Source organism: Moschus berezovskii, chromosome 15, assembly GCF_049115385.1.
Source record: "Moschus berezovskii isolate FMDL1 chromosome 15, NW_MosBer_1.0, whole genome shotgun sequence".
Taxonomy (NCBI): Eukaryota; Metazoa; Chordata; class Mammalia; order Artiodactyla; family Moschidae; genus Moschus; species Moschus berezovskii.
This window is the reverse complement of record NC_142474.1, coordinates 5,503,099-5,530,571: the sequence shown is the minus strand read 5'-3', so window position 1 is coordinate 5,530,571 and position 27,473 is coordinate 5,503,099. Positions and strand designations below refer to the sequence as shown.

The 27,473-nt window shown below is 56.1% G+C and overlaps 1 protein-coding gene across 1 annotated transcript; it reads right to left on the bottom strand.

Moving 5' to 3' along the window:
* Nucleotides 1-388: 388 nt before the first annotated feature.
* On the bottom strand, nucleotides 389-25,913 carry PEDS1 (plasmanylethanolamine desaturase 1). The gene is made up of 6 exons (XM_055393416.2): nucleotides 25,695-25,913; nucleotides 18,128-18,247; nucleotides 6,846-6,937; nucleotides 5,539-5,683; nucleotides 3,931-4,143; nucleotides 389-1,869 (listed from the first exon to the last, which is right to left on the bottom strand). Exons 1-6 carry the CDS (start codon nucleotides 25,816-25,818, stop codon nucleotides 1,748-1,750), a joined length of 816 nt encoding a protein of 271 aa, XP_055249391.1. The 5' UTR covers nucleotides 25,819-25,913; the 3' UTR covers nucleotides 389-1,747.
* Nucleotides 25,914-27,473: the final 1,560 nt, after the last annotated feature.

Sequence of the window (27,473 nt, the reverse complement as noted above, 5' to 3'; positions counted from 1 at the left end):
CCAGCGCCTGGCTTGTAGGAGGTGCCTTGTTTTGTTCAGTGAATGAATGAACAGGTAATCTAACATGTCCAGTCTTCGCTTTGGCTGTCCGTGTAGTCGGTCCCTATTTTTCAAACCCCTCTTCTTCCACTGTCCCCTTGCTCACTCCAGTCCAGCCACATTCTTTTAAAAATCCCAGGCGTGTTCTTGCCTCAGGGCCTTTGCACTACTGTCCGGTCTGGAGGGCTTTTCCCACAGTTCTTTCCCCAACTGGCTCCATCTCCTCCCAGTCTCAGCTCAAATGTCACCTGCTCAGAGAGGCCCTCCTTGACCTGCCAAAGCAGCCTCACCCCGCTTTTCCAATGTCATCCCAAGCATTTCATTTTCTTTACAAATCACCATCTGAATGTCCGTGTGGATTTATTTATGTTTATTGTCTCTCTCCCCAGGAAGTCAACTCCACCAGGGGAGGTCCTGTTTGTTGGTTCATTTCCATGCCTGGTGTCCAGGCCAGAGCCTGGCACATACCAGGTGCCAGTAAAGCTTTGCAGAAGGAGTCCTCAGTAGGGTTCTGCCTCCATGTCTCTATCACCATGATCTCCTACACGAAAATTCCTCACGGAGTCATGGGTCCCCCTTCCAAAAGGGTCTGGAGCAGATGGCAACACCAATTCACTGTATCGGGGGACAAAGCTTCCATCCTTAGCAGAGGGCTGCGAGGGAAGCTGGGAATAGGGGTGGGTGGGACCTCACCCTCCAGCCTCCTTATGTCCCCTCCCCCAGCCAATCAGGAAACAGGAGGCAGCCCAGGTTACGGAGACTCTTGCTGCTTTGTTATAAATATATTATGTACATCCAAAACATGACATTAAAATATTACTCCGTGTTACAGAAAAGATATTAAGGCTTTCTATTATTTACATTAAACAAGCAAGCACCGTTAAAAAAAAATAACTGAAACAAAAAAGCCCCACTCTTCCTTCTGTGACATACCCTCAAGTCAGAGGGGACACCGTGTCCCTTTCCAATGACCAAGACCCTTTGCAGGGGCTGTTCCCTTCAAAGACATCCTCCGATTAGAAACATCAGCTCTGGCTGGAATCACACAGGCAGATGGGGGAAGGGTCGGGGAGAACAGAGTCCAGACTCAATCAGAAAATTCCAGCTTCGTCTGGCCAGCTGCCCCCAGACCCTTGCTGCACTTTGCCGCCCTTGGGTGGACAAGCTAGGTTGAAGGTGGTGACTGGGTGGGCTGTCCACCCAGGCCTCTGGAGTCAAGTCTGCAGGGCCATAGCGGGGTGGCAGTCCAGGGACACTCAGCTGTGCCTGGGGGCTCCTAGAGCCCTGTGGGCAGACAGACAGGAACAGGTAAGATGACTCAGTGCCCTGATACCAGCCATGCTGAAGGGCTGCCCCGTGGGGCAGGGGGTGGTGGGCATGTGGGGGAGTTGGTGATCTTGTCCTCAACCCAAGGGATGGCTGAAAGGGTGGAGCTCTTTTTTTTTTGCAGAGTCAGGCTTGGCAGACAGAGCAGCTCAGGTGGCTAGGGAGGGGCCAAGGGGGAAAAAAATGAAAAGAAGGAAATGAAAAAAAACCAGTGGCTCAAGTATTGTGTCACAGGGTGGGTGGGTGGGCTGGAGGTGCCCGGGCCCAGCCCACGGGTGTCCTCTCCACCTGGAGTGGCCAGCGCGAGGAGGCTGGAATTTGGCAGATGGCTTCAGTTTGGGGGAGCTGGGGAAGGCTGGCAACGAGGCGGTGCCTAGAGGAGTTATTTGATCTTCTGCGCCCATTTCATGTCGTCTGCCCGAGGCTTCTCGCCTGTCAGGGCCTGGATAATGTCCTCCAGGCGTCGCCAGAAGCCCATCTTCTCCAGAGGGTAGTTGAGCCAGCCTGCAGCAGAGACAGGGCAGAGAGGTGTGAGGAGGGGTTGAAAGGGAGAGCGACACTAAGAGCAGAGAGAGAGAGAGAGAGAGCTGGCCCTGGTGTGGGCAGCGGAGGAAGTGGGAGTAGGTCTGCAGAGGGCAGGGGAAAAGGGCTGACCAAGGAATCTGGGGATGGGAGATTCCCATCAATGGGCTGAGGGGCTGCTCAGACATACCTTCGTTCCTTCACTCACCTTCTTATTGAGCGCTTACTATATGCCAGGCATGGAGGCAGTGTTTCTTATCATTTGGCTCTAATGCCACCCCTTCCAGGAAGCCTTCCCTGACTACCACTTAACAGTCCTCCAGGCCTGACACATCACCCATCCTTATTTCTTTACAGCCTTCATGATAACCTGTAACCATCCTCATTGATTTGTCACTTCCTTGTTTAGTGTTGGTTTTGATCTCCAGCTCCCAACCAGAACCCCATGTTCTTTCACTGTTGATCCTGTTGGATCCCAGGGCCTAGGATGATGCCTGGCATGGTAGCTGCTAAGTGAATAGTCTTATTTCCATTAAGTAAGTCTCATAATCTTATTTAATCTGTATACAGTCTCCCACCTGAACCTTGAACTAGGTATTATGAGTCCCATTTTCCCCATGAGAAGACTGTCTTGGAGGGCAGTCTCCCAGCTAGTACCTGGCCAAACCAGACTGATCCCAGGCCTGGCTGAACAATTAAGTGATCTCCTGAACAGCCTAAATTTTACCACTCCACCTGCTCCTAAAAATCATGACTTTAGGATGTACAACAAAATATCTCCTGTGGCTCTCAGTTCTGCTTTCAGAAAGGCAAAAACAAAAAACCCTACAAAATACCTGACCAAACTAAACCAAAGTGAAACCCAACCCCTACTCCCAAACCCACAGGTGTAGCTTACTGAATACCCGCTATGTGCCAGGCACTTGTATCTGCTGTCCGACCATTCACACCACAGTCCTAGGAGGTGGTGTGTGAAGGAGTGGCTGTAGCCCCATCTTGTGAATGAGAAAACTGGTAACCAGGGAGGCTTGCGAGCCTCTGAAAGTTACATACAGAGGAGCTGAAGGTTACCCAAGTTGGCCTGACTTAACAGCACCCGTAGTATACTTAAGCTTAAAAAGATAATCACAGGCCCTGGAAAACCTGCTTGCCTTTCCTTGGCACTGGCTCACTGACTACCCATGTGGGCCTCCTGACTGCTCCTGGGGCACATGTTCTGGCCTCAGGGCCTTTGTATTTGCTGTTCCCTCTGCTTGGTCTGATCTGTCCTTATTTATCCGCAGGGCCCCTCTCACACTGTTTTCAGATTTCTGATCTCCTTTATAAACAGCCACACCCCACTCCCCCCGACTCTCTGCTCTTCACCCGGCTCTGTCTGTCCCCATGGCATCTTTCACACCTGGACTTTGCCAGCTCTCCTATCCTTCTGGGCCCGACTCCACACCAGCCCCCTCGCTGCTCCTGAAACAAACCAGGCGTGTGTGTTCCTGCCTCCTCCACCCACTGCTCCTGCTGCCTGCAGAGCTCTTCCTCCAGGAATCATGACTCTCTCCCTCAGTTCAAATGCCACCTTCTCTGGGAGGCCTTCCCTGACCACCTCATTTAAAGGGGCAAAGCTCCCTGTTTCCCTCTGCTACCCCCTTCGGCGTTATTTTCTTCCTTGGCAGTTGGGACTGTTAGATGTAGTACTTACTTTTTATTGCCTGGAACGTCCCCTCTTAGGATGCTATAAAGATAGGGAGTTTTGTCTGCTTTGTTCAGTGCCATAGCACACAGTAGGTGCTCAATAAACATTTGGTAGATGACGGGTGGTTGGAATCACAACTCTATGAAGAGGGTGTGTGTATGTCTGTCTTATTTATGGCTGTGTCCCTGGCACCTAGAAGGGTGCGAGGCATGTAGTAGGTGCCCATGAAATGTGAGTTCTGAGACAAAGTTCCTCCAGGACTGCGCCGCCTCCCCCATGACCTCTGCCTCCGACCCTAAGGATGGAGCGGCAGTCGGAGTGGGGTCAGCCTGTCCCCTGCTACTCTGTGAACGCACCCGTGGTGATGCAGAAGTAGGTCTCGTGAGGGGAGACGTGGTGGATGCGATGGTGTTTTCGGGGCAGGATGATATGCCAGTCCTGCAGGAAGATGACCCAGCGCGGCAGCCCGAAGTATGTGTGCGACCACTTGTGGATCTGGTTGGTGAAGGTGCTAAAGATGATCAGGCAGAAGACGAAGCACTCCCAGGGGTACAGCTGCTCCAGGGCTTCTGCGGGGTGGGCAGAGGGTGGGTGCCCACGGGCCCCAAACAGCTGTCACATAGGGTGGGGGCCCACTGCCAGCCTGGCCCTTACCCCTTGCCAGCAAACTTCCCGGGACAGCAGGAACCCCGGCCTCCTTCTGACCTCCCACACGGCCTCTGGCAGGCTCAGATTTTCCTGGCCTCAGCCTTCCCTTCTACTCAGTGGGCAGAATGGGAATAAGCAGAAGTAATGGCTGAGAATGTGGGCCCTGGAGTGAGGCAGGGCTGGGTGCAGGTCCCTGCTCTGACATTCTCGACTGTGTGAACTTGGGTTAGCGACTCTAGCTCTTTGCGTCTCAACTTCCTCATCAATGAAACGGGAATACATCTTGGTCTGGATTCCCTAGAAGCAGAGCCTCGCTGAGACAAGGACTCATGTGCATGTGATTATCTGACTGGGGAGGGGAATCTTCTGAAACACACCCAAGGGAGTGAGGAAAGCAGGACAGAGCAGGGGAATAGGGAGGCAAAGATGGGATGGAGGAGTCTCGTCTCAGCCCGATCCCGGGGGGCGGAGCTGGATTCTGAAACGCTGATGACTCCACAGAGCTGGTCCCACTCAGAGGCAGGGGCTGGTCTTTTGCAGGCTTTTTGGGTCACTGGCTCCAGGCTTATCCCAAGGGGAGGGGCAGGACCTGTGCTGGCAGTTCTCAGAAGGGAGCTCACATCCGCCACCTCAACCGCTCAGAGTAGCAGGGAGAGGATGTGGGTGGGAACCATGCACACTCAGCCCATCTCCCCATGGGGGGCTGCTCTGAAGACCAGCGAGGCGTCAAGTAGTTCGAACAAGAGCTAGCTCAGAGGAAGGGCTCTTCCCCCACCTTCCCCTGCACTGAGGTCACTGAGGCCTGAGAGGTGACGCGACTTGCCTTGGGACAAGTTCCCTTCCCCAAACAGGCAGGGCAGAGATCTGAACTTAGGACTGAGTTTGCAGGCTATACACACTCTTTCCACTAAGCCAAGGGAGCAAGATCAGAAGCCCCCAGGACCAGGCAGGTGAATTCAAATGAACAAGGTGGTGGGAGGCGGGGGAAGGTAAGGACTGCAGGGAGCAGCGGGGGCTGTGGCAAACTGGGGAGCGTGCATCTTGTGTAAGGGGGACCCCACAGCTCAGCTCCGGCCCAGTGAGGCCAGGTGGGAGCAAAGGACCCAGGGTAGCCAGGCTGGATTGTGCAAGAGAAGCTGGAAACAGAGATGCTTATGTCAAATATCCCAATTTTACATGAGGACAACTAACTAAACTTTTATAACACCAAGGGGCCAAACACCCACACAAGCTATGGGAGGCTTGTGGGAGGGGTGAGTGTGTGCTTGTCCTGGAGGGCTCCCTGGAGGCTCCCCGTCACCAGCCGGCATGCTCACCCGGGCTCTGGGTGCGGAACTTGTAGGCCATGTTTAACAGTGGCAGCAGCGTCAGCAGGCAGTTGTCCCCGTTGGTCTCGATGAAGTCGTGCCGGGTGATGGCTGTTGGGTCAATGTGATGCTCCCGGAATGGCCGGATGAAAGCCTAGGTGAGGTGTGGGGATGGGAGGGGGGACACAGCCGACCAGTCAGCCCCTCCCCGACCTCCTGCACACACACTCCGCGCGGGAGAGCCTCCTCGTCTCTGGCATGCCGCCCCAGCACGGCACTGTTGTGGGTGCCCTCAGCCTTCAGGCTCCGGGTCTAGCAGCTTTGGCAGAAGATGGCTGGAAATGACCTGGTGGGACCTCCGGCTGGTACTGCTCCTCTGTGGGCCTGTCTCTGGACCTGGGCTATGGATGGGGTTGGCGACAACCTCCTCCCTCCTCTCCTACCCCGAGGCAACTGAGGAGACCCCTCACACTGACAGGCAGGACCCTTTATTTTTTTCCAGTATCCAACCCGCTCCTTCTATAAGAGCCTCCGCTTCTTCTCTTAATACCAGCTGCTCCAATCAGGCTGCCTCCTCGGACCCCGCCTGGCCAATCAGAGCGCCCCATTCCTCTGGCTAGTGACTGGCTGTGGTGGTCACGTGACCCAAGCGAGGCCAATGGGGACGAGCCATGGGACCTTGGTCCTAACTATGGGGAAGGGGGTGGTCTCCGGGGAGCACCGAGCTGGCAGGACGCACCTCGAGGCAGTGGACGGCCATCCCGGCCACCTTAGCAGGGGAGAGCCCGCGTGAGACTGGAGCCAGCGGAGGGGAAAGCAGAGACAGAAGTGGAGAGGGACGGGGTCCAGAGAATACAGTCTGTTCGTCCTATTGGACCCAGCCACACTCTAATTTGGCTTCTAAAATTTTTAGTACCCAAATCAGTACCTTTCTGTGGTTAAGTGTGTACTAGATTTTCTATCGCAATCAAAAACGTCTGACTGGCACTAGATAAAAGTTCAATGAAAACGAACAGTGTGGTGCAGCAGGGCAGGCAGAGAACAAGATGCGGTGTGGTCCCAAAGTTCAAGGGGGTCCAGTGAGGTGGACATGTATCAAAGCTGTCTGTCCCAGGCCTGATGCTTTTGTTCCAGGAAATCCCAGGGGATTCCTGTTCTAGTTTTGAAGGCGGGGGTGGGGGGTCAGGCTGGAACGACAGTTCCCATCTTACAGACAGGGAAATGGGCTCAGAGAGGAAAGGGGACTCAGCCCAAGTCAGATAGCCCCACCTCCTCCTGGAGGAGACAGGGCCTCAGGGCTGGGTCAACATACGCACCTTCCCCACGATGGGCAGCTCCACGGAACCCCAGGTGTCGGCTCCCCAGTGCACCAGGCCGGACAGGAAGTCAGCCAGGAGAGCCCCTGCCACTGTGGACAAGAGGAGGGTGAGCCAGAGGCGGGCATCAAGGGCGTGTCCCCGCCTGCCCCAACCCCGCCGCAGGAGGCCACTCGCTCACTCACTGAGCTTAGGGCGTCCTCTCCTCGGGACACTTTGCTCCCTATGCGTGGAGCCGCAGCTGTCCCTTTACTTGATCACCCCCAGGGAGCCGCGGGGCCTCACTTCCCAGGTGAGCCTGGAAGACTAAACGGAGCTCCGATCGCCCGGCCTGTCCCTGTCAGTAGCCGCCTGGCGCTGTCTCTCTGACCCACAGCCGCCCTGCTCTACCCCAGTGCTACTGGTGATAGATGTGTCAGGGAGGACCCGAGGTCCAGACAGAAGCCACACCCCCGCAACTCAGCTTTAACCAACAGTCAGTGTGATCATTGGGCCCCCAGCAGCCTTTTCAGAACAAAGACCCCCTCAGAGAGCCCCCAAACCACATGCTCACTGGAGGGTTCGGTATAATCCAGAGGGTAAGTGCTGTTACGCCTGAACTCACATGCCAGCTGTCACTCACCAGCTGTGTGACACTGGGCATGTTCCTTAACCTCTCTGTGCCCCAGTTTCCTCTAGACGGATGAGAATGAGGATTAAAAAAGAACACAGCAGCTACCGTCTACTGAATACTTTCTCAGTGCTAGACATGCTCGATCTTCATGAATTTTTACCATCTATTAGAAGCTGGTACCATCTTTATTTTTACTTTATAGAGGTGGAAACTGAGGCTTGGAGAATAGAACTAACTAGACTGAGGTTGCACACATGGCAAGTGGCAGAGCTGGGCTCTTAAGCTACCTTGGGGTCCAAATATAACTCAGTAGGATGTACCACGACACTGTCCACCACACGGGGAAACCAAGGCAGAGTGGCCAGCCTGCTGCCCGAGGTGACACCCCAGCACCACCCCCATCCTGCTCCCCACCGCCTGCATCTCAGCCCTACTGGCATATTCCCCTGCCCTTACACCCCCTTATAAGCCCTGGGTCTCTGCACTTGCTCTTCATCCTGCTGGAACATTCTTTCCCAAAATGTAACACAGCTCACTCCCTCACTTCCTTCAGATCTTTGCCTCAAAGTTTCCCCAAGGACACCTGATCTAAAACCGTAACCACCCCCATCTCCCTGCATTTCCTGCCTCTCTTCTCCAAGCACCTATCACCTTGGACTTCACTTCTGTTTACTGTCTTCCCGTATAAAAATGTCAGCTCCACAAGTCAGGAATTTTCATCTTTCGTTTATAGCTACATCCCACTTCTTGGCACACAATACGGGTCAGTAAACATCTGTTGAATTAATCGACGGGAAGCGCTAAGTACAGTCTGAAGTGCAGAGGGAGCCCTCAATACTATTATTATCTTTGCTGTCGTTCAGTCATTTAGTCCATAAAGACGGCATTCTGCAGGGACCTACTGTGTGCCCAGCGCTAGAGCCAGAGATGCATCGGACATAGGCTGAGCTCATGTAATTGGGACAGAAAGATAAGGGGCAGGAGGATTTGCCAGATGGTGGAGAGGAATCTGTCTGCCAGTGCAGGGGACATGGGTTCAGTCCCTGCTCTGGGAAGATCCCACATATCACAGGGCAACGAAGCCTGGGCACCACAAGCAGAGAGTAGCCCCCGCTCGGCGCAACTACACAAAGACTGCGCACAACAGTGGGGACCCAGCACAGCCAAAAATAAATTAAAAAAAAAAAAAAAAAAAGGTGAGGAACGGGTGACACTGCCTGGGGGCCGCGCTGGGGAGGGGGAAGCTGTGCCAGGGCTCTAAGGCTGGTGCACAGGGCTGGGCAGTCCTGCTCCTCAGGGGCGGTGCAGGGAGCGCGGGCTGGGCTGGGGAAGGGGCTGGCGAAGGCTGGGAGGCCCAGGGCTTTTGCACTTGCTGCTCTTCTCTCTGGTGAAGAAAGAGGAGGCTGAAGGGCTGGTTCCTCCTCCGTCTTCTAGCTCAGGGTAGACATCACGAAGGCCCTGGCTAAGCCATCCTCCCAGGCAGGTGCTCTTGGTCACATCTCCTTGCTTTGTTTCACAGCACTGGTCACCATCTGAGGGCACAGCCTCGTTTATTTTCCCCAATTCTTGGATGAGGAAAGGGGCTCATGGAGGATGAACCACCTCCCTGAGTGGCAGACCTGGTTTGAGAAGAGGTTCGTCTACCAGTCTCCAAAACCAGCACCCTTTCATGCCCTTACACTGTGCCTCAGTAGGTCCGGGGGCATTAATAGAGCTCCTGTTGCATACTGCAGGATGCTGTGTACACACTGCCTTGTGTCTACCACGGGGGAATAGCGGCGCTGTGGCCAAGCTAAGGGGGAGCTAGATCAGGAGTTGGAGGTGCTGCTGTGTGACCCTGGGCAAACTCTCTGCCTGCTCTGGGCCCCAGCATCTTCACTTTGCCAGCGAAGAGTCGGCGGAGGTGCCTCTTGAGCCCCCGTCCCATCAGCCTGAAGGAACACTGCCTCCGGAGAACACAGCCCTCCAGCAGGCTCCCTTGTGGTGCCCAGTTTCCCTCCTCACCCTTGTTCCATGCAACCACCAATCTGCTTCCCGTAATTGTACATTGGTTTTGCCAATTCTGGAGCTTCACATCGATGGAGCCTTATGGGATGTGCTTTTTTGGGTCTAGCTTCCTTCACTAGCACAATGCTTCTCGAGGCATCCATGTGATTTTGCCATTTCTGGAGCTTCACATCGATGGAGCCTTATGGGATGTGCTTTGGGTCTAGCTTCCTTCACTAGCACAATGCTTCTCGAGGCATTCCTGTGGTTGTCTCAGGAGTCCATCCTTTTCATGGCCAAACAGTGTTCCACCACCTGGATGCACCGCAGTGCGTTTATCCATTTGGCTGGTGGACAGCGAGGCTGTTTCCAGGTTGGGGTGGGAATGACTCGGCTCCTGTGAGCTTTCATTCACAAGCCTGTGTAACGACGTACACCCCCCTCTTCTTTGGGTAAAGATGTCAGCCATCTACCTACCCAGCCATCTACCCACCCACCTGCTTATTTAGTTTTACTTGATATTTATTGAGCACTCATAGTTACCAGGCCCTGTGCCAGCACCTTATATGTTTTATCTCTCTTAATCCCTAAACTGTACCAAGGCCAGTCCTAAGCCGGTTACAGATCTCATCTCCTTAATCGTCCTAAGCACTTAATCCTTACAGATGATGTGTGCGTGCTAAGTCACTTCAGTTGTGTCCGACTCTTTGCGACCCCATGGACTGTAGCCCGCCAGGCTCCTCTGTCCATGGGATTCTTCAGGCAAGGATACTGGAGTGGGTTGCCATACCCTCCTCCAGGAAATCTTCCCAGCTCAGGGATCGAACCTGCGTGTCTTATGTCTCCTGCATTGGCAGGCAGGTTCTTTACCACTAGCGCCACCTGAGAAACTCCTTACAGATGATGATGATAATAAAAACAATATTAGAAAAATGTTTTGTAATTACAGTTAACACTAGGGTGCTTCCTGTGTGCTGGGTCCTTTGTCAAAAGTGTTAAAAAAAAAGTATATTATTGGGAATATAAATCCCCACAGATTAAACATGTGCTGTGCAGTGACTTCTCTCCAAGGGGAATAACAATACGAAAGGGAGCTGGTGAGAGGAACTTTAGAGAAACCTGACAAACAGCACTAAGCCCGGTGGTCAAGGCTGACGTCATGGTGATACGTCAGCTGATAGTATGTATCCTTGCTATAGATGGTGATGAAAATGGCATTTGACCTCTGGGCTCTTCCTCCCTAAGACACATGGCCCACTAACAAAAACACTAGATGAACCCCAGCAGACGAGCATCCCACAAGACACCAGCACGCCTCCAAACTGTCCAGGTTACTTAAAACAAGGAAGATCCAAGAAACTCACAGCTCGGGAACCTCAACGGACATGACAACTAAATGTGATGTGGGATCGTGGGTGGGATCCTGGAATAGAAAAAGGGCAGTAACTAAAAATTAAGGACATCCGCATATGCTGCTACATTTAAAACGGATGACCGACGAGGACCTACTGCACAGCGCAGGGAACTGTGTTCAGAAAGTGGCAGCCTGGACGGGAGGCAAGTCTTGGGGAGAAGGATGGTCTGTGTGGCTGAGCCACTGCTGCGCACCTGAAACTATCACAACGTCGTAACTGGCTATCCTCCAACACAAAACAAGAAGCAGGACACAACCAACCAACCAACCAAAACACCCAAGACCACACAGTTTAGGGTTCCATGTACATGAGATATCCAAACTATGGAAATCTACTGATGCAGAAAGGACAGCAGTTAGGACTTTATGGCTAAGAGGTACAGGGTTTCTCAGCAGGGTGATCAAAGTTCTAAAACTGAGTGTGGTGATGATTAGGTAACTTGATAAATTTACTAAAAACTACTGAATTGTGCACTTGGTATGGGTGAACAAAATATTGTGTGAACGATATGTCGACAAAGCTGTTACCTAAAACAATTTTAAAAACTGAAAAAAACTTAAGGATCTCTGAATAAATATGGACTTGACCTCATAATAATGTATGCACATTGGTGCATTCATTGTAACACACATGTGATACTAATATGAGGTGTTACTAATAAGGGGAACTGGGGCTAGGGCTTACACGTGAACTTGCTGTACTATCTGCTCATTTCCTGTAAATCTAAAGCTGTCCTAAAAAAGTCCATTAAAAAAAGTGTATCATCTCACTTCCTGTCCACTGTGATGGGCTCCACCACATCCCACTTGCTAGAGGAAGAAATGAGACCTGGAGGGTAAGGAGTGGTCAGAGCTGCTGTTCGGTGGCCAAAGACCAGAGAGAGGGCTGTTCATGACGATGCTGAGCCTTCAGGTCCAGGTCTGAGACAGGAACGGTATTTACATCGCTTAAGTACCATCAGCTAATAACAGGCGAATGCAGGTCCTAAGGGCTTCCCAGGTGATGCAGTGGTAAAGAATCCGTCTGCCAGTGCAGGAGACACGAGAGACGCAGGTTCCATCCCTGGGGTGGGTAGATCTCCTGGAGAAGGAAATGGCAACCCACTCCAGCATTTTTGCCTGGGAAATCCCATGGACAGAGGAGCCTTGCGGGCTGCAGTCCATGGGGTTGAAAAGAGTCAGACACAAAGGCGTGACTGAGCACACAGTGCAGGCCCTTGGGACACAGTAAGCGGTCCGCCAATGCAGCCAGTTAGTAGTTAAATACTGCTCCCTTCTCGAAGCCTCTGCGGTGTCATCTGTCCAGTGACCAGCCCCTGGCCTTTTCTGGCTGCCCAGCAGGGAGGAGGGAAGTGGGCTTTACAGAGATGCCAGGAATTATTTTTGAAGAGACAGAGTCCTTCCCCCGCCTCCAGGAGGAAATGGCTCTGTGATCTATGGGCCGTGGCCGTTTCCAGAGCGCGAGTCCAGGCCTCCAGGCCTGCTGCCCGAGTCCTCTTTAATGGAAGGAGGGCTGGCAGAGGCAGGCACACAGAAGCTTCTTTGTCCCAGGGCTGGTGTCAGCGCCTGGTGGTTGGCTCACCCTGGGGGTGGCCTGAGCCTGGTCACCAACCTGCCTGCAGGACACGGGGCCAGGCTAGGAGACCATGATGGCTCACCCCAGCTACCCTGACTCACCCTGAGACTGCCCCCCGGGGCCTCCATTTCCCCACAGGCCACGGCCTGGGACTTCTCCGCCCCGTCCACCCTGAGGCCTGATGTGGAGACCGGGCTGAGACAGAAACAGACGCTGCTGAGGGCTGGTCCCTACGGTGTAGTGTGTGTGTGTGTTTAGTTGCTCAGTTGTGTCCGACCCTCGGTGACCCCATGGACTGTAGCCCACCAGGCTCCTCCGTCCATGGGATTTTCCAGGCAAAAATACTGGAATGCGTTGCCATTTCCTCCTCCTCCAGGGATTGAACCTACGTCTCCTGCAACGCAGGCAAATTCTTTCCCTGCTGAGCCATCAGGGAAGCCCTGGTCCCTCCGGACCTGGGGCCAAATCCTGTCTTTACCACCTTTCCGCTCAAATCCAGCGGAGACTCCTCCAGGCCAAACTCCTGACCCGAGAGGCCGGCCACGACCCGAGGCCCTGTGGCTGCTGAATGACTGCTGACCTCTGCATTCACTGTGCTTTTCGCCTGGAACCCCCGCCCTCCTTTGTCTACCAGGAATTTCCAGTCCCTCCTTTGGGCACCAGCTCACCACCCCACACTTTCCCCAAGTGCAGCTAACCGCTCGGGGCTCCCGCGGCCATTCCTGGGTCACTCATCCCCTGCGGCCAACGCCGTCCTCCTGCGGGCCTCTGAAGACCTCCCGGTGGGCAAAGCCGACACCGTCTCGCCGCTCCGCGTGGTGGCTGCTCCTCGCTGACCCCGAGTCTTCCGAAACACCTTCTCGTCTAGGTCTGCGCGACCCTGCCCGGCTCGCCCTCTTCCCGCCCCGAAGCGCTGGGGCTCTCAGGCCTCTGCTCTGCCCGCACAAGCACAGCCCGGGCCGCTCCGCCAGCACCTGGGCCGCAAACAGCGTCTCTCCTCCGGGATACCCGGACTTCCGGTTCCGGTTTCCCGCTGGAGGCCTTCCGGCGGCGGGCAGCACCCCGGGCAGCTCCTCTCGCGCGGCTCCTCCACTTCCCTCCCGGCTGTTGGCGGTCTCTTCCCTCAGGCCGCCGACCCCTCTCCCTGTCACCGCCACAGCCAACCTGTCAGCACCTTCTGGCAGCTCACCCTTCACAGCGCCCCCGGCTCTGACGACTTCTCACCACCTCCGCTGCCCTTCTTGGGTCTGGACCACCACCTTCGCCTTCCCTCCAGCCCTCCCTGCTGCATCAATCAGATGGTGTCGGCTCCAGGGGGAAAAGGTCAGTTTTCATTCCAATCCCGAAGAAAGGCAATGCCAAAGAATGTACAAACTACCGCACAATTGCACGCATCTCACACGCTAGTAAAGTGATGCTCAATATTCTCCAAGCCAGGCTTCAACAGTACGTGAACCGTGAAACTTCCAGATGTACAAGCTGGTCTTAGAAGAGGCGAGGAACCGGAGATCAAATTGCCAACATCCACTGAATCATTGAAAAACCAAGAGTTCCAGAAAAACATCTAATTCTGTTTTATTGACTATGCCAAAGCCTTTGACTGTGTGGATCACAACAAACTGTGGACCATTCTGAATGAGATGGGAATACCAGACCACCCGACCTGCCTCCTGAGAAATCTGTATGCAGGTCAGGAAGCAACAGATAGAACTGGACATGAAACAACAGACTGGTTCCAAATAGGAAAAGGAGTACGTCAAGGCTGTATATTGTCACCCTGCTTATTTAACTTACATGCAGAGTACATCATGAGAAACACTGGGCTGGATGAAACACAAGCTGGAATCAAGACTGCTGGGAGAAATATCAATAACCTCAGATATGCAGATGATACCACCCTTATGGCAGAAAGTGAAGAAGAACTAAAGAGCCTCTTGATGAAAGTGAAAGAGGAGAGTGAAAAAGTTGGCTTAAAACTCAACATTCAGAAAACTAAGATCATGGCATCCGGTTCCATCACTTCGTGGCAAATAGATGGGGAAACAGTGGAAGACTTTATTTTTGGGGGCTCCAAAATCACTGCAGATGGTGACTGCAGCCATGAAATTAAAAGATGCTTACTCCTTGGAAGAAAAGTTATGACCAACCTAGACAGCACATTAAAAAAGCAGAGACATTACTTTGCCAACAAAGGTCGGTCTCGTCAAGGCTATGGTTTTTCCAGTGGTCATGTATGGATGTGAGAGTTGGACTATAAAGCAAGCTGAGTGCCGAAGAATTGATGCTTTTGAAATGTGGTGTTGGAGAAGACTATAGAGTCCTTTAGACTGCAAGGAGATCCAACCAGTCCATCCTAAAGGAGATCAGTCCTGAATATTCATTGGAAGGACTGATGCTGAAGCTGAAACTTCAGTACTTTGGCCACCTGATGTGAAGAACTGACTCCTGGGAAAAGACCCTGATGCTGGGAAAGATTTAAGGTGGGAGGAAAAGGGGATGACAGAGGATGAGATGGTTGGATGGCATCACTGACTCAATGGACATGAGTTTGAGTAAGCTCCGGGAGTTGGTGATGGGCAGGGAGGCCTGGCGTGCTGCAGTCCATGGGGTCGCAGAGTCGGACACGACTGAGCGAGTGAACTGAACTAGCTCCAAGGGGACAATCGCCAGTGACTTCTCACGGCTTGTAGAATAAAACTCCAAGTTCAGACCACGGCCTTTAAAGCCCTGCATGGCTGGTCCCCATGGGTCTCTGATCTGCCCCCAACTACTTTTCCTTTGGTCAATTTTCTCCAGCTACACTGGCCTCCTTTCTCTTCTCCAAGCGCATGGGGGCCTTACACCAGACCCAAGGGCTTTGCACCTGCTGCTCTCTCTGCCTGGAATACCCCAGAGAGAACCATTTGCCTAACTCCCTCACCACCTTCAGGTCTCTGCGCAAATGTCACTTCTCCAGCGAGACCTTCCCTGACCTCTTCCCTCTCATCTTCCCTGCCAGTTTCCGCCAATCTTGACTTTGCCACCCAGGATGGCATCATCTATCTGTATTTATTAACTGGGCACCTTTTCAAGGCTTCTGGCTCCTTGGCTTTCTGGGGCCTACCAGGGGCACAAGAATTCCTGGGAGATACCAGCAGTCTAGGGGTGGCTTCTGTAGGCTGGCACAGTGCCCTTCCTTCCGGCGTGTCAACACAGAAATCAGGGTGGTTACTTAAATCGATCAGGAACTGTGCAAACACTGCTATCAGGGGATTGTGGGCTGTTATCAGGCCAGAGGCAAAGGTGTTTGGTGGAAGAGCTTGGCTGATAAGCAGGTGAGAAATCTCCTGACCCCAGGGCTGGAAGATCTGGCCCCAGTCGGGGGAGGGAGGTGGGCACTACCCAGGGTGTCCAACCTCTTGGCTCACTCAACCGACACGGGGGCTCTCGTGCTATGGGTCCTTTGCCCAGAGTGGGCCCGCTGCTGAGAACATGCTCTCCCTCCTAGTGGAGGCCATATAGTCCCTAGTCAGGGAGTCTGCAGTTTAGGAGATGGGCAGGTCTGGATACACCATTCCAGACCCTCCTGCTGCCCAACAGGCAGACCACCCGGGGCCCAGAGCACGCGGCCGAGACTCTCACTCGCTGCCGCCTGCGCTTCAAAGAGCCCGGGGGGGCCCGGCACGCGGCGGGTGTGCTGTGCCGTCGTCAGTCCTGACTAGCAACCATGTGGACGGCAGCCCGCCCGGCTCCTCGTGGGACTTCCCAGGCAAGAACATGGGAGTGGGTTACCATGTCCTCCTGCAGGGGATCTTCCGGACCCAGAATCGTATCCACGCCTCCAGGTCTCCTGCATTGGCAGGCAGGTTCTTTACCACTAGTGCCACCTGACAAGCCCTTGGCATGCAGTAGTCTCAGGAAATATCCACAGTTAAATGACCATTGAGAGGCAAGGTCTGAGCCCCGGGGAGGGGAACGTTGGGCGGTGCCCCCTGTCTAGCTTGACCCAGCCGCTGCCCTCTCAGCAGGGATGCATCTGGTGCTCACAGTGGCCCCAGCCAGCAGGTACTACGAGCAGCCTCACTTTCCAGATGTGGCAGAGAGGCTCGGGGGTGTAAAGACACTTGCCCAGAGCCAGAGAGCCTGGGAGTGGCGGAGCTGGCGTGAGGCCAGGGTGGATGCAGCAGTCTGCTTGTGAGCGCCCCCAGGTGGGGCGTCGGGCTCACATGTCAACACCCCTGGCAGTGACCGTGCTGCTCCGAGGCAGAGAGGCCGGGGACACAGGCCCTTCTTGCCCCTGGACAGAGGGGGCATGTCCGGCTCTGAGGGCAGGGCCCGGCTCCTCAGCACTAATGGGTTGCTCTCCTTCCCTTCCAGCTGGTCTGGTCCCCCAGCACATGCCCACTCCCACCGCAGACCCTGATGGCTCAATTAGCAGGCCTGAGTGCTACTGGCCTGAGTGGCCAGAATGCTTTTAACGAGACTGTGGAAGCTGAACACTTGGGGCCGGCCGGCTGGACCAAGGGCACAGCGGCCACCGAGCCTGGGGTCGGGCGACAAGCACTGGAGTCAGAGGGGAGCGCGAGGGGCAGAGCGCGGACAGGAAGGAATGACGTCACTCCAGGCCCTGGGCGTGGAGACACTGCATTAGAAGCTGTAGTGCTCTCCGTTTTGAGGGGCGACTCCGGCCGGTCCCCACTCTGAGGCTAGGTCTCCTGCTCTGGATAACGCCGCCAATGATGGCAGTGCCGTTGCCCAGCCCGCGGACGCATGAGGACGGACCGGCGGAAGCCGACTGGCAGGCACCCATGCGTACAGCTCGTCCCTTCATTCACTCACTGATCCGGTGAGTGTTTACAGAGCACCTACTGTGTGAGGCATCGCGTCTGGGGACACAGCAGCAAAGATGCACGAGTCCTGACGCTCAGGGAGCGGATGTGTGACGGGGGGAGGCAGGGACAGACAGAATATAGGACAGAGTGGGGTGTGGGGCCTGGGTGCACAGCAGGGCTGCTGCTGCTGAGGGAAGAGCTCCGTGAGGGGGACGAGGCAGTGAACCACGCAGGGCTCCGTGGGAAGCGTTCAAGCTCAGGAAGAGCATGTGCAAAGGCCCTGAGCTAGCAGCGTGTCTGACAGTGCCCAGGGAGGCGCAGCGAGGAGGCTGGTGCGGCGGAAGCAGGGTGAGCCGACGGGAGGAGGGAAGTGACGGGAGGAGGGATGGGGGCTGTGCTGAGGAGCTGGTGTTTTATTCTAAGTAGATTGGGGACAACAGGCCAGTGGTGTGAGCTCATGGGGGATCCGGTGGGATCCTCCCGGCTGCCTGTAGACAGTGGACAGTGGAGGGCTGAGGTGGAGGTGGGGAGACGACGGAGGAGGCCTCTGCCACAGCCCAGCCTCGAGGATGGTGCCGGACCAGGGAGGGGATGGTGGATGCTGGATACAACTCAGAAGCAGAGCCAGGAGACTCACTGATGGTGCGGATGTGGAGTGACTGCGGGGAGGAGCCGAGGATGGCGCCCAGGTCTCGGCCAAGCAAGGACACAGCTGCCACCTGTGTGCGACGGGAGACAGGGTCCCCACAGCCTGAACCCCACGCCTGTGCACGCACGGACACACGCACGGGTGTGTGAGTCGCCCACAGAGTGGCACAGACACTAGGTAGGTCCCTGGCCCCTGGGGAAACTGAGGCAGGCAGCGGGGCCGCGGGCACTCACCCATGCCCAGCATCACGAGGGGCGTCTGCTCCCAGCGGGCCAACAGCAGGAGGTGGACCGTGTTGTGGGCGATGAGGCAGAAGCACAGGACCACGCAGCACCACTCCTGGAAGCGCTTGCCTGCGGGGAGAAGGGGCGAGAGTGAGTGCAGGCCGGCGGGCCAAGGCAGCGGGATCGGAATCAGGGCCAGGCGGGGCTGGTCCCGGGAGCGGCTCTGACTGTGCTCCATGAGTCCGCAGTGCAGGCTGCAGGCTGCAAGCAGGGACAGCCTGCCCATTTCACAGAGAGCGTCACTGAAGCCCAGAGAATGGGACAGGTCTGTCCAACGTCATATACTCCGGGCCGGCTGTGTTAAACCAAAGCCTTCTGCGCACAGGCCTGCTGCCCACGAGGCTGGCCTTACATGTGCCGAGTCTTTGGCAGATGGGACCAGAACGCTGGTCTCGTGGACCCCTTCAGGCTCTCTCTGGAGACCCCTGAAGGAATTTTAATGAGCTTCTTTAATCCTCATTATTCCCATCACCTGCCCCCTTCTGGTAGGCAGTTATTTGGAAGCGCTACAGACAGCTTTTAATTACGCACATTCAGACCCTGCCCTACGTCCATCAAGTGGGGCTCCAGCCAATGAGTCAGGAACTCAGGAGAAACCAGCCATGGTTATCACATCCATGGCTCCAGCCACAGGGCTGATGAGGAGGTCTCAAGCTCTTAACATCTCCAGGGGCTGGATAGGTGGTTCGAAGCAGTGAGTTGGGCTGGGTGGGGGCAGTGGGGCACTGTAGCACACGTGCCCTTCCTGAAGCAGTAGGCACTACCTGGCTGACTACTGCCAGGATGGGGAGTGTGGGCCCGGGGAGGTTAGATGCTCTAATTCTCAAGAGGAGCCAGGAATCAGCATGCAGGTATGAAACCATCTCTGTAATTTCGGCACATATTTCTAATATCCTGGAGGCTGGGACAGCCTGATTCACTCAACTGCAGCTTTGTTGAACGTATTGAAACATTGAGGATAACCTCAGTGTCCACTGCCTGGGGAATTGGACAAATTAATTTGGTTTACAGTGTCTCTGTTGCCAGGCAAAAAGCCTGGGTGACTGTTCCTATGTGGCTGACGGAGGGACTGGACATTCGGGACAAACTGGTAAGTTCAGACAGCAAAGTGCCAAACACCCATTTACGTAAAAAAAGAAAGAACAAACAAACCAACAGCTGTAGAGTTAAGACTGTCTTTTCGCCTCCCTTTGAATTTAAAATTTATGAATGTGATATTTTCGCAAAGATCTCATAATTATAAATTAAAATTTAAAAATACAAAAGGAAATAAAAGCACTGCATGGGTGACACAGCATGTGACAGGGCCCCCAGGAACACTGTTCTCTCAGGCAGCTGGTCTCAGGGACAGATCTCCTCTTGAAGATCTCTCTGTGGAACCTCCACCTCCAGGAAGCCATCCACGATTGCTCCTTTAGCCTGGGCTCCCCGACATCATGAGAAACTCTGCCTGCGTAACCTCCATCCTCCTCTCCCTAAATGTCAACTCAGGAGGCCAGGGACCGTGCCTGCCTTGCACAGTAGGGCCATGGCATGTGTTGGTGCTTAGTAAATGCTTGTGGAATAACAAATTCCTAAGCACGATCCTAGAGGAAAACTGCCAGGCTTTGCTTCTGGGCACCCTTCACTGAAGTGCTGCGTGACACGGACCGGCTCAGAGAGAGAACGGGCCTTGTCTGGGCTGCACAGAGCGGACTGCGCCCTGAGCCAGAGCCAGAACTTCCGCCCTGTGAGAAGACCAAGGCTCCGAGTGGGCGAAGGACACGCCCAGGGTTGCATCCCTCCTACAGACGAGGACCTTGGGGCCTAGACACGCCCAGGATCCTCCCAGCCTCACACGGTGGCAGGTGCAGAAGCTCCCCCGCCGTCCACTCTGCAGTCAGGGGCTGCTTCCTTGGCACCCCGGGGCCCTGCCACCCCAGCGCCCCCACCTGGGGTCACCCTGGCGGGACCCTGAAGGGCCTTCCCTTTTGTGTCTCTGGTCTGCGGCCGGGACGGGGGGCTCAGAAGCAGGAAGCCGGGAAGGCCGGTGGTCAGGGACGGAAGAGTCCTCAGTATGATCTGCCGCCCCCCAGCTTGCAGCACCAGCAATGAGATTAAGTGACAGGAACACGACTGACCAGGCCAGCTGTGGGCTGGGTACAGCGTGCAGCCCAGGCCAGAGCCTCCGTAGACCCACTCCCTCTGTCTTGTCTCATTTATCCATCTATGGCTGCACTTCAGTCTTCCCCAGCATCAGGGTCTTTTCTAAGCATGAGGCGGTTGCATGGCTTCGCATCGCTGACTTAATGGACGTGAGTCTGAGCAAGCTCCTGGGAGGTGGGGAAGGACAGGGAAGCCTGGGGTGCTGCAGTCCGTGGGGTCGCAGAGTTGGAGACGACTGAGTGACTGAACAACAAATGGCGGCCCTGGTGCTTCCTGGCGACACACAGGCTTTCTCTGGTCGTGGGGTGCGGGCTCAGCTGCCCGTGGCATGTCCATCTTCCTGGAGCAGGGATCGAACCCAAGTCCCCTGCACTGGCAGGCAGATCCTTAACCACTGTAATACCAGGGAAGTCCCCTGCTCTGCCATAGTTTGCTCTTAGTTTTAAGAAAAAGAGGAGCTACACTTAAAAGAAAAATACCCTAAATTCCTATTTTCCTGCTTCCTTTAAGAACATAGGCTCTGGCCACCCCAGGTCTGAGCCCTCCTCAGATGGGGGGGAGAGCTCCCGGCTCACCCCAGCCCTCTCTCCTCCCTGAGGCCTCATCCTGGGGGGCTTCCCCTGGTGGCAGCGCTGGCCAGGCCCCTGCAGTCATCAAGGTTTTTAAAGGTGAGGTACAGGCTTTCAGTCAAGTCTCAGTGCCTTGAGGGAGGAACTATGTGATCCTCCTTCCTGGATGAGGAAACTGAGGCTCGTGCCTGTAAGTGGGACACCTTAGCCTGGATATTTGGGGCTGTCTTGATTCCAAAGGTGCCTAACTTTCTCCCCTTGCCATGGACAACATCCCAAAATCTGAGTATTTTCCCATCTAAATCGTCCTCTAGGCTCTGGGATCTGGAGTCTTCTGCAGAACAAGTGCCTCAACCATAACCCAGAAAAAACACATCTATTATAACAAGCATTCACTGAGCACCTCTGACAGGCCAGGTACACTGCCAGGGAGGATCCCAGCCAGCCTGGCCTGCCGTACACCAAAAGCTGGCGGCTATCTGCCCCGACCTTCAGAGGGGAATGCAGGCCTGCAGAGATGTCCAAAGTCCCTTGAGCGTCACCAAAGTCAACAAGGACAGTTAACTGGGCCAGGACCACACGGTCAAGGGGTCTAAATGGTATCACATCACAGGTGGGCAGACTGAGGCCGGGGAGGGGAAGGTCTTTCCTCCGGATAGAGGGCTCGGGCCACCTCCGGCACAGCGCCGGGCCTTGCTTCCCCGAGTCAGCCCCTGGTCTGACCATGATCGGAGCCAAGGGGGAGAGGTGATGCCTGCAGGCCTGGGGAGGGGCCGAGCTGGCGTGTGGCGGCTGTGCAGGGCTGGCAGGGGTGGCGCGGGGGGCACCTCTGCTTTCCTGGGGACAGGTCACAGCTGGAGGCCTGGCGCCGGGCCCGCCTCTTCTGGTTTCAGTCAGACGAGCCCTGGAACCTGCCCTTAAGGTGGGTCCGGGGCCACTAGGTGATCCTCGGTCTCAGGGAGGTCGGGGAACAGGAGGTAGCGGGGAGGCAGGGACCAGAGAGAAGCAGAGGAAGAGAGACAGACAGATGGGCGAGAACAGCATCAGAGCACAGAGGTGAGGGACAGGGAGAAGAGGAGGAGAGAGACGGGGTCTCCACATACACGGAGACGGAGAGAACGAGTGTGGCCGGAGAGGGAGACAGAAACCCGGGCCGCAAGTGTGACGGACCAGCCTGCCCAGGAAGGGCCTCGGGAGGCCCTCTGGGGGCAAAGTCCAGCTCAACTCCAGGACAGCAGGCCAGGACCCCCACCCGGCACTCCTGACACCCTTCACCTCACCCCCCGCCCACGCTGAATGCCTGTGTCCCACAGGCCAGGGGGGTGAACAGGGGCTCCGGGGACCCGCCAAGATCCACCCCTGCACCCGGCGTAGCCACATAGCCAGAGGTCAGCTGGTACCTGCCAGGAAGCGGGACACCCGCCTCGCCTCTGGGCATGCCCGTGAGGCTGGAGGAGGCCTGCCTAGCCCGCCCACCCTTCACAAAGGCTGCACCTGGCAGAGGGTCTGCAAAACCTAAACTTGGACCCTTTATGGCTCCCAGGCCCCAGGCGGGTCCTCGGGGCAGACTCTCAGGGTCCAGGGGATCGTGCTGAGGCTGATCGCCCCAAGCTGCCCCAATCAGGCCCCTCACGGCTCTCGACTGACACCAGGCCCTCTGTGTCTGCTGCCAGCCCTGCGGGCATGCTGCCCTGCCACCCTGGAACATGGGCCCCCTCCTGCACCCCCACCCTGGGCGGGCTCACCTCAACAGCAAAGATTTGGAACACGGAACCCAGACGCCCCTGAACAGTGTTCAGGTTCTGGCCCTGCTAACTCTCTGTGTGACCATGATCATCACTCTTTGCTAAGCCTCAGGGAAGGTCTTAAAGATGGACAAGGTGCAGCCACTCCAGGCCAGCCAAACATATGGTGTCCCTGGCGAGGCTGACCTTCCCCTCTGGTGGGCAGAAGCAAGCCGAGTCCCAGGCAGGACAAGCACTGGGAAGAACATGTGTGGAGGGTGGGCTATGAGGAGGCTACAGGGGTCTCTGTTTCCTGCCCTGTAAAATGGAGTTAATACCAGGATACCCCTGAGGCAACTGTAGGGAGACTGAAATGGGAGCGCAGGAAGGAGACGCCCAGCACACACTCAGGGACCAGTAGATGTCAACCACGTTAACTGCCCCATTACTGCTGCCAGCTGTCACGGTCCCGACCCACCGCTGGACCCGTGGATCTCAGGAATTCCGTCCCAGAGCCCAGAACCCTTCCTGACTCTGCCCTGGCTCCCTCTGCTCCAGCCCACGGGCCACCTCGGTCTCCCGCTTGCTCCTAACCTCAAGGTCTCTGCACTTGCTGTGTCCCTGGTCTGGACCAATCCTTCCTCAAATATCTTCAGGCGGCCCTCCCTTCTGGCCTCGGGTCAAATGTCACCTGTTCAGAGAGGCCTTAACTGCCCCCCTAAAATGTGACCGCCCCCAACTTCTCCCTTTTTGGCTATTTGTCCCGCAGCACTTGCCACCACTGAGCAAGTGAGCTATTTCCCTTATTTACTGGGTTTACAAAAAACCAACTCTGTTTTCCCTGTTTGGTTCACCACTGTTCCCCCAAGGGTCCCAGTGCTCAATATGTATTCAGTCTGGTCCCTTACTTTAAAGGCCAGGCCCAGAGAGATGGAGGTGCTTCCCCAAGGTCATGGGACAGAGGCAGGCAGGGGGAGGCCTATGGAATTTAGAGAAGCCAGTCTCTTTCTGCTTCACTCCCCCTCTCCAGGCACTCCCCTTGCCCCACCCAAACTCCAAGTTGGGAGGAGACAAGCCCTCTGATTGGAGGTTTGGGGCACCAGGAGACTGTCTGCATCCTTAAATCCCTGAGGGGCTGTCCTTCAGACGGTGAGGGGCACTTGGGGAAACCAGAACTGGACAAAGATGTAGTCATGGTGGAATGAGAAGTGGGGGTTCACAAGGGAGGCTCAGAACACCCTCATGATTTCAAGGTCTGTAGGGTTTACTCGAGTGGGTGGAGCTGGACAAAGGAGGAGCTCCTCAAAGGAGGAGGCCTTTGAATCTTACCCTGGATTTCCAGGTGGTGAGCCGGAGGACCGCAGAGATGAGGCAGCGTACCCCAAGACTCACAGGAGAGGTTGGGCTATTGCATTAATAATAGGGATTCCCTATTGTATGCCAGGCACTGCACAAGATAGATGATATCATTTCCCCTTCCCAGTGACACTAAGGAACAGCTAAGCTTTATCATAACCCATTTTAAAGGTGAGGAAACTGAGGCTGAGAGAGGGCCAGCACCTTGACCCAGGTCACACAGTTAAGAAGCAGAGTCAGGATGCTAAGTCCAGGCTGCCCCAGGCAGCACCGGAGGTTTTAGGTCCACAAGCTGGGTGCTGGGGGAACAGGCTGAAGACACTATGGCATCATGGACCAGGTGCCCAAGTTAGGTATGAAAAAGAAAAAACAACAACAGACTCAGAACATGAAACTGCAAATCAAGAAAAGCCTCTGGTGATCCAGGACTCAACGAGAAAGCAAATGGCCCAAGGTCATACAGACAGCTATGGCAGAGATGGAATACAAACCCTGGCCAATCAGGGCAGAAAGCCAAAAGTGGTGGCGGACTCATTCTCACCCCAGGCAAGGGATATCTATGCATGGGGTCCCCCTCCCCCTGCCCGGGGCAAAAGGAAAGATGTCAGAATGTTTGACAAATAAATAAAGCTGGATGAGCTGGGAACACCCAAGCAGAGGGGCCTCCCAGTCACCTGACTCTGGAGTTCTCAAAGGCAATTCCTTAACCCCTGGGGACACTTGGCTCTGCTGGGCCCTGGCAATGAGATTCGTGAGGCTCAAGTGGAAGTCACGAGAAGGGGGTGGAGGTCAGTGCTTGCTAGAGCAGAAACGGTAGGCCCAGGAGGAAGACACCCAGACCTTGTCCTGGGGGCAGAAGCAGAGCAAGGGTCTCTAAGTTTGTGATCTGATTTGTGGACACCCCCAAATCCTTATGGAGGAGGCTAATATAAACATCTACATGGGGGAGAGGAAATGGATGGGCCTGGGGCTTAAATTTTGAGAGAAAGCTTAAACTGGAAGGTGTGCAGAGAGGGCCCTCACCACCCAGAATTTCAAAATACAGGGTGAGAGTTAATTCGGGGGGTGCGGGGGGAGGGATGAGGGTCTGTAAACTGAAGCTATAAATCTAGGATGGGGCTTTGGAGGAAGGGCGTCTGGGGCACTCGGCACCTGGGGCCCCCTGACTTGAGGTTCCCAGAGCAGACCTGATATGCTCAGATTTGTCGGGTGAAGTCACTACAGCCCAGGGCCCTGGCAGGGGTGCAGATAGGGCCTTAGGGTGTGAAATCTGTATCTGGGGAACCTGGGATAGGGTGTAACTCTTAGGAGTGGGGGCAGTGCATGTCGCTGAGGGGGGGTGCCTTCGTGCTGGGGTCCTGGCGTGCTGGGTCCCCAAGACTAGGGGCTCTTTACAGCCGCGGGGACCCCGGGCTAGGATTGGGATCGGACAGCGTGACGGGAGCTGTCCGTAGCCCGATGAGTTGATATGGCAGGTCCTTGATCCGGGGGGCTCTCTTTGCATCCAGAAAGCCCCGTGGCTGGGCTTCTGGTTTGCGCTTGGAAAGGGCGCTGGGGTGGGGTCCCCAGACTTAGGGGCGCTACTTGCAAGTTAGGAGCCGCGGCTGGAGCTCTGCATCGGGGCCTGAGGCTGGGGTTCCGATCCAGAGGGCCCGGGATCGCGGCCCCGCAGCCCAGGCTGGCTGGCGACTGCGGGCCGGGAGGGGGGCCCGGCGGTCCTACCTGGGGAGTAGAGCGCGGCCAGCTCGCGGGCCCCGGCGTGCTGCGCGCCCCAGCGCCGGCAGGACGCCGCCTCGTCGTCTTCGAGGTCTGGCTGCTGGCCCGGCCCGTCTTCGGCGCCCGCCATGGCCCCTCACCCGGCCAGCCCGGTGCGCTCCGCTGGCGGCGGCGGCAGGGCCGCGGAACCGCGGCGAGATCACGCCGCCCAATGACGGCCCGGCCCGGGGCGCGGCCGCGGCGGCGGCGGGGGGCCTCGCCCGGCCGGGCGTCACAGCCAATGGGGGCGCGCGCCGGGTCTGCGCCAGCCAATCAGCGGCCCCCGAGCCGCAGCCAACCGCGGCGCGCGAGGGGCGGGCCCGCGGCGTGCGGAAGAGCCGGGCGGCGGCGCGTCTCTGCCGCCCGCGCCCCTCTGCGCGCCGCCGCCGCCCTGCGGGTCCGAGCGCGCTGGCGGCCCCGGGTGGGCTGGCTTTACCCGGCCGCGGACCGGCCGGGGGCCGAGGTCTGAGCGGGCGTCTCTGGGGCAGTCTCAGGCTGGCGTCTGTGACGGGCAGGGGACGCCCGGGGTGGGCCCCTGGCCGGGGCCGGTTTCAGGCTCTCCGAAGACCCCGAGCGTCGCCCCCCGCCGTGGGCCCAGCCCTCGCGGTGCCCGCGGGGACGAGCCTGACCGGGGGCTGGGGCAGTGTCCCCCGGAGGGAGGAGACGGGAGAGCGATAAGTCTCGGTCAGATTTGGTGAGCGCTGGCTGTCTGTTGGGCGCCGGGCCAAGCGCTCGACCGCGGGGTGTTCCCTGCTCACGGCCGGGAGCTGGGTGGCCTCAGAGGCCCCTGTCACCGCAGCGCCGGAGGTGCCCCCTGCTCCGGTCACTGTGACGTCACCCCGCCTTCCCAGTGCTCGTCGGAACGGACGGTGCCAGGCTCCCGCCGCCGCAGAAAGCAAGCTCCCCAGGGCTAAGACTTGCTGGGTTCGCAGCCTCTCTCACACGTCCCGATCAGCCTAAGTGAAGTGAAGTGGAAGTCCCTCAGTCGTGTCCGACTCTTTGAGACCCCGTGGAATTCTCCAGGCCAGGATACTGGAGTGGGTAGCTTTCCCCTTCTCCAAGGGGATCTTCCCAAAGGGCTCGACTAAATGCTTATGGAGTGAATTGAGTCTCAGATGAATTTATTACCTCAGCAGGAACTCGACCGGTCTCAGTTCAGTTCAGTTCAGTCGCTCAGTCGTGTCCGACTCTCCGCGACCCCATGAATCACAGCACGCCAGGCCTCCCTGTCCATCACCAACTCCCGGAGTACACTCAAACTCATGTCCACAGAGTCGGTGATGCCATCCAGCCATCTCATTCTCCGTCGTCCCCTCCTCCTCCCGCCCCCAACCTTTCCCAGCATCAGAGTCTTTTCCAGTGAGTCAACTCATCGCATGAGGTGGCCAAAGTATTGCAGTTTCAGCTTTAGCATCAGTCCTTCCAATGAACACCTAGGATTGATCTCCTTTAGAATGGACTGGTTGGATCTCCTTGCAGTATAAGGGACTCTCAAGAGTCTTCTCCAACACCACAGTTCAAAAGCATCGATTCTTCGGCGATCAGCCTTCTTCACAGTCCAACTCTCACATCCATACATGACCACGGGAAAAACCATAGCCTTGACTAGACGGACCTTGGTTGGCAAAGTAATGTCTCTGCTTTTTAATATACTATCAAGGTTGGTCATAACTTTCCTTCCAAGGAGCAAGCGTCTTTTAATTTCATGGCTGCAATCAGCATCTGCAGTGATTTTGGAGCCCAAAA